At 34.8% G+C, this 7,368-nt stretch overlaps 1 protein-coding gene across 1 annotated transcript in view; it reads left to right on the top strand.

The window, feature by feature from the left end:
• Positions 1–7,368, top strand: part of MALRD1 (MAM and LDL receptor class A domain containing 1) — a 538,747-nt gene that overhangs the window by 87,288 nt on the left and 444,091 nt on the right. The window contains exon 12 of the mRNA XM_037738994.1: positions 5,022–5,119. Within this exon, the coding sequence (XP_037594922.1) occupies positions 5,022–5,119 (98 nt within the window). The remainder of the gene's footprint in view (positions 1–5,021; positions 5,120–7,368) is intronic.

Below are 7,368 nucleotides of genomic sequence, written 5' to 3'. Positions count from 1 at the left end.
AAATTTTGTATATACATAATATTAAATATAATTTAGCTTTTAAAAAAGAATGAAATCGGCCAGGTGCAGTGGCTCACGCCTGTAATCCCAGCGCTTTGGGAGGCTGAGGTGGACAGATCACCTGAGGTTAGGAGTTCGAGATCAGCCTGACCAGTTTGATGAAACCTTGTCTCTAATAAAAATACAAAAATTAGCCAGGTGTGGTGGCATGTGCCTGCAATCCCAGTTACTTTGGAGGCTCAGACAGGAGAATCTCTTGAACCCAGGAGGTGGAAGTTGCATGAACCTACAATCCTAGTTACTCGGGAGGCTCAGACAGGAGAATCTCTTGAAACTGGAAGATGGTTGCAGTGAGCCGAGATCATGTCATTGCACTCCAGCCTGGGCAACAAGAGCAAAACTCTGTCTCAAAAAAATAAATAAATAAATAAATAAAGAAGGGCATTGTGCTAAGTGAAATAAGCCAGGCACAGAAGGACAAATGCTGCTGATTCCACTTATATGAGGTACCTAAACTAATCAAACTCAAAGAAGCAGAGAGCAGACAGTGGTTACCAGGGACCAAGGGGAAAGGGAAATGGGGATTGCTGTTTAACTGGCATAAAGTTACAGCTATGCAGGCACGTTGAGCGCTAGCGGTCTGCTGTACAGCATAGTGTCCATAGTCATCAGTGCCGTGTCATGCGCTTGCAAATATGTTAAGAAGGTAGATCTCATGTTCAATGTCTTTAAACACACACACACACACACACACACGGAGGGACCCAAGGAAGCTTTGGGGCATGATAGTTATGGTTATTCCCTTGATTGTGGTGATAGATTCACAGGTATATGTATGTGTCCAAGCTCATCAAATTGAATGTGTTAAATATGTGCAATATTTGTATGTCAATTATACCTCATAAAGCTGTTTAAAAAATAAAGAAAATGCAAATGAAAAAAAAAAAACTTCTTATTTTGATAATTGCTGACATATAAAATGCATTTTTATAGAAAATATTGATCTTACATCCAGTGGCCTTGCTAATTTTATTTATCACAGCTGAGAACTTATATATTTTATTTTCTAGGGTCACATTTATTTTGTCTGCAAATAATGACGATTTAAATTCCTTTTTTCTAAATCTTAGGACTTCTGTTTTCCTTTTGTTGTTTTATGTACTGGGTAGAATTTCTAGAATGTCTTGAATAGAACTGGCAATAGCTGCTAGACTTGTCTTATTTGTGTCTCAGAGGAAAACTGTCAATATTTGAATCTTAGGTGCCATGCTTACTGAAAAATTGTATTCTTTATCATTTAAGAATGTTACCTTCTATTCAGAGTGTGCCTTTTAATTAATAATAAATGTATGTTAAAATTTTTCAGATTTTTTTCAGTATCTATGTGATCATTTATCAGGTTATCTTTTTTGTCTATAATGCACATTGATTTTTTAAATATGAAACCCATCTTGCATTCCTGAACCAAACCTCATTGGAATAGTTTTATTTTATTTTATATATTATATATTTCTTTATACAGCAATGCTTGTTTATAACTTTTGCATTTGTATTTATTATAGAGACTAGTCTCTAACATTCTCAAAGCATGTAAGGTGTTACTTCTAGGCCATTGCATTAAAAATTGTGCAAGTTTTACAAAAGATGAGATCAAGACAGATGTGAACACTTTAACACAGGGAGACTCTTCACTCCATCCTTTAATTTTTACATTGTGCTGATCGCATAACCCCTTTGGGGTATGCGGATGTGTAAGAGGTTTACCATAAACAAGTCTGATTACCAGAAGTGAACTCCTTGGCATTACCCGGAATTAAATTGGTAAATTCCGTATTTCTCTAACTTAGCTCATTGTTTAGAGCAGGCTTATAAAAAGATAAATCAAGAGACCTAGATAGTCCTAAAAGTCCCTGGGTCTGTGGTCAGAGCTTAGCCTGTCTATACCCCTTATCTGCACATACCATTTTAAGATAATATTATCAATTTTCCAAATATTTGGTTAAAAGTATCATAGGGTAGCATGTAGCTTTCAAATCAATTGTCAGTAATTTCATATATTAATTCTATTATCTTTCCATCTAGAAACATGTTATCTTTTTTCATCAGCCAGAGAGTTTGTAGTCTTTCACAAAGTTTATAATGTTCTTCATATAAATCATGTCCCTTGTTTGTTAAATTTATTCCTACAGTAAAAAAAAATAATTTTGTTACCAGGAGTTGGACATTTCTTGCTGTTTCTCTATCTAGAAACTTACTGCTAATGTTAAGAGAAATAATTTTATAATATATCTGTTTCCATTTAGCTTACCAAATTGTCTAAATGTTATTATAATTATAAAAAAAATAGAATACTTTGTGTTTTTATTTTTACAATTATATTGTTGGTAAAACATAAGAACTTCTATTTTTCTATAATTTCTACTCAATATTTTATTTCCTTGACTTCTGCATTCACTAGACCTTTAAGATAATATTAGTCTAAGATAATAAATGTTATCTAATATTACCTCTAATTGATAGTTATTGCAGAAATGTATTATGTCATTCTCATTTTAAGTAATATCATTTGCCAGTTAGAATCCTATTTATTTTGGGGTTGCTCACTAGTCTTTATTTAATTATTTCCTTTTATTATTTTATTAAGATTTGTGACTTTGAAATTGTTCCCTAGATTTTCGTAGTCTTTTCAACATTTAGATAGGATTCTATGACTTGACACTTTCATTTGTTGATGTCACTGAATATGGTGACCGAGTTCCTACTTTAAACCAAAACTCCATTCTTGGAAGGCTCGGATTAATTAAGACACACTATTTTTGGATCACAATTTCAAATTTATTTGATATAATTTTGATTAGAATATTTGTTTCTATGCTCATGAGTGAGATTGCTCTATAGATTTTAAAATTTTGTCCTAATTTCATCAGTTTTATTAAAAATTAAAGGTATTCTGGCAACCTAAAATGAATCAGGGAGTTCTCCATATTTTTCTAAGATCTAAGGTCCCTCGAATAATGTTGCAAATGTTTTTTTTTTTTTTTTTTTAATTAAATATGGAGCCAAGCGCAGTGGCTCATGCCTGAAATCCCAGTAGTTTTAGGGCCAAGACATGAGGATTGCTTGAGGCCAGGAGTTCAACACAGTGTCCTTACTTATAAAAAATTTTAAAGTTAGCTGTATGTGGCAGTATGCTCCTGTAGTCCCAGTGGGAGGTTAAAACTGAAGGATTGTTTGAACCCAGGAATTCCAGGAAGCAGTGAGCCATAATCATGCTACTGCACTCCAGCCTGGGTGACAGAGCTAGAACCTTTCTCAGATAAAAAAGAAGAAAGAAAGAAAAGAGTATTAAATTTAACTCAGCTGCCGGACCATACATTTCTTGGTAGGTTTTCTTTTCATTACTTTTTCAGTTACTTTTGTTATCTAAATGATTTATTCAGGCCTTTTTCTTCTTTTGGAATTTGGAGTCTCAATGTGTATGTGTTCTCACCTTCATTAACTGCTTGTTTGAAATAGTATATATTCTTTTAAATGACTGCTGGAGTAAGGTCTTTGAATATCGGCTCTTTTTTTTAGAATTTTGGTTGTCCTTTTAAAAATATTCAGTTGAGTTTTACTTAAATCTGAAGGTGTTTAGGTGGAAGAATTTTTCAAAATCGCCTTTTCCTAGTCTTGCTTTTTTTTCTAGAAGAAGCATAAAGAATTTAATGAACTTGCTTCATACACTGTTTCCATTACCTGTAGTTTGAAATTTGGGAATAGTAATCTTTATCTTTCCAAGTTGTTTTTTGACATTTTAAAACAATATAAACTGGCTTTCATTTTTCCTACTCAAAGATGACATTGCTGATTCACAGCCCCGGTTGTTTGGTTAAATATGTGATGGAGTCTATGAAATCATACATTCTGGTCGGGCACGGTGACTCACGCCTATAATCCCAGCACTTTGGGAGGCTGAGGTGGGCAAATCACAAGGTGAAGAGTTCAAGACCAGCCTGGCCAACATAGTAAAACCTCATCTCTACTAAAAATACAAAAAATCAGCTCGCCTTGGTGGCAGGCACCTGTAATCCCACCTACTCAGGAGGCTGCGGCAGGAGAACTGCTTGAACCTGGGATGTGGAGGTTGCAGTGAGCCAAGATTGAGCCATTGCACTCCAGCTTGGGCAACAGTGTGAGACTCTGTCTTACCAAAAAAAAAAAAAAAATCATACATTCTAATCCTAAATCCTTTCCTTTCTGTGCAGTTGGCATTGACTTGTATCTAGGAAATTCACTCTCTGAATACGATATTTTCCAATGAGAATAATTGGGTTTCCAAATTGCCCTTCACTATGATTATCAAAGGGCAGGATCAGACCTTGACATTGTTGGGTATAGCCTTCCTTGTAAGTCTTCAATATTCACTGAAGCTACCCTAGACAACAACTCTGAACGTGTGATCTTTTAAGCTGCTGAGAGATGTTATCCCTGGCACATTTGCCATAAGCACATCCGCAGTAGTTAAAATCTAAAAGCAGTTATTTTGTTAATGTTCAGATTAGATCTTTAATTAAGCTTTCATCCCCTCTAGCACAGACAACAATGTCAAACATGTGAGCCCCAGGAAAAACCAAAATCCATTCTATAGGCTGATATCCTTCAGTACTTTGTGAAGAAACTAAAAAATAAAGCTCTCCTGAGAATTCATTAAGGGCATGTTGAATGAATATCTTAATTGTCAGCTTAGAAGCTTCATTTAATTTGACGTCAAACTCTATGATATGAGTGAAGCCAATAAAAATGTTCATTTAGGTGATTTGAATCAAGAGTTTGTTTTTAATAGATTAGCTGTCATTTTAGGTATTTAATGTTATTCATGTATAAATGCCATTGGTTATCTACAAACCATAATAGTAAATATGTAAAAATGTAATTTTCTTTATCTAAAGGATAGTTTAACGTGTACAAAGATTGTGGAGCAAAGAACAGCTAAGTGTGCAAGAGAACTTGCATCCATGACTTTCCCTTTGTTTTTGCAGGATCTTTTATTTATTTGGAGGCACAGCAAACCCCTGGGGTGGCTAAGCTTGGAAGTCCTGTTCTTACAAAATTGCTCACTGCTTCTACTCCATGTCAGGTAATCCGCTGTTCTGAATTCCCATTGGCCATTCTGTGGTTGTAAATCGCTAGGCTTGTGTTACTCTGCCAGCAAATGCCTGCCATTTTTTATTATCACTTTAATGATGAATTAAGAGATTTATATGTGCTATTTCAACATGAAATGCCATGTCCTTCTAGAAGACCATTTGTAACATGTAATTGGCACCATTCTTTTTGAGGGCAATTACAGAAGCTTTCTGTTGTTTTATATTCTTTTCACCCAGTCATTTCAATAATCTAAATCTGTGGATAAATGTTGCCAAAACTTTTGGCCAACAATGTTGATTGAGAAAAATAAAATGAGTTAATAAGTGTTTGTTGAAAGAAAGACAAATGGATGAGTAAAGATAAATGTATACAGAAAAAATTATTACATTTACTGAAATTTCTTCCTTTTTTTTTTTTAATGAATCCTCTGGTGCCAGGTAAACACAAACCAACATATTAGAGAGGATGGACTAGTCAGATTTGGTTCAAGTCTCTTTTGCCATTGTGGTACAGACAAATTGTATATTCCTTCTCAGACTCAGTGTCTACACCAGAAACATAACATAATTGTATGAATTAAAAGTCAGCATTTATACTGGAAGCAGATACAACTGTATGGATTAATGTCAAGGATTAAAATGTGATTAGATAAAGCACCTGGCAAGATATTTGGTACATAGGAGGTAAACAATATTTGTACCAGACTTCGGTATATATGTAACAAATATAATGTTAATTCAGGAAACAATTCCTTTGGTATATATGTACCGAATATAATGTTAATTCAGGAAACATAATTCCTTTGGTATATACGTACCAAATATAATCTTAATTGAGGAAACATAATTCCTTTGCTTTCCATGAAAGTAACATCTAAATCGGGTGTCTGTATTCAGCTTGTCTTGTTTTCAGTCCTTTTGAAAGGTCCAACATGCCTCTCAGCCATTAGGATTTCAGCTCATTTTTTGGTCTTTACTTATCAGAAAATAATGAAGAGATCGATACTACCACAGAGTAAATTCATTGCATATAAGTGTAGTATTAGAGCAGTTTACTTTGGCATCCCTCGTGATGAATGATATATTATTCAGAGGTATAAACCTAATTAAACTTTCAGTTTGGTGTAAGTCTAAGTAGAAGTGCCCTGAGTTCTTAATAGTGATGTCCTAATTTCTTTTTTTTCTTTTGTTTTTCTTCCCATTTCTTTGTGAGAATAAGAATTACAACTGGTCTCTATTTCTACTTTATCCCAATGCCTTTTACCCAATCCCACCTCTTTATTTTTGTTAAATCCTATAAGATAGACAGAAAAAGAGAAAGATAGATATAGAGGTTTTTTTTAGAAGGTGGAAGGGGAAACTCCAGAAGCACTTGCTCTTTAAAAGTACAAGCCAACTTAGATTTAATTCAAGGTCATACATCAATGTGATGAGATCACCGATGTTAGACATACAGAAGAAATTGAATGTAAAGGAGTACGATGTGTTCATTCTGCCTCCTTTACAGAAATTTGAAGAAATTAAGAACTTATTAGAAATTCCTATGACTCACCAAAAGTCACTGAGAAATCATATCTATGTGTGTGATTTTAAAAGCTGATCTACATTTCCCATCATTGTATGCTTGCTGATAGCCATTGATTGGTGGTCACCAGGATTGAGTTTTAGTTTATCATTGCTTCCACTTGAGGATGCTTAATTTTTGCTTAAATTTGTAACTTAGTTGGGATTGTGGGTGTTATTTAGGTGGGGTCTCAGTGAAAATGCTGACATGGACGCTTCAGGTGCTTGCTAGTTTATCTCAAAACCAAGGCTTCAATCTCTAAAGGCTATGGATACTGACTTAACGGTTTGCCTTGTTTTTTGAAAAACTGAGACTGTTTAAAGGAGCCACTACAGACTGCCAGAAGAGGTATTTGTTTTTCACACTTTTCTCTACGTGCTTGAATTTTAGGAGTCTTTGAGTAAGCAGGAAGGATCTTTGGGTTACTTTATAATGCTTTCCAGTTTAGGAAGTAGGAGTAAACTGTAGAATGTTATTGATCGTCCATGATAAACATAGCTAAGGCTCTCTCTCAGGATTTTTTTTAAGACTATAACTAAAAATACAAAAATTAGCTGGGCATGGTGGCACGTGCCTGTAGTCCCAGCTACTCAGGAGGCTGAGGCAGGAGAATTGCCTGAACCCTGGAGGCGGAGGTTGCGGTGAGCTGAGATCGGGCCATTGCACTCCAGCCTG

Source organism: Cebus imitator, unplaced genomic scaffold (genome assembly GCF_001604975.1).
Source record: "Cebus imitator isolate Cc_AM_T3 unplaced genomic scaffold, Cebus_imitator-1.0 Scaffold61, whole genome shotgun sequence".
NCBI classification, from domain to species: domain Eukaryota; kingdom Metazoa; phylum Chordata; class Mammalia; order Primates; family Cebidae; genus Cebus; species Cebus imitator.
Note: the sequence above shows the minus strand (reverse complement) of the source record. Positions and strands in the feature narration are given on the sequence as shown.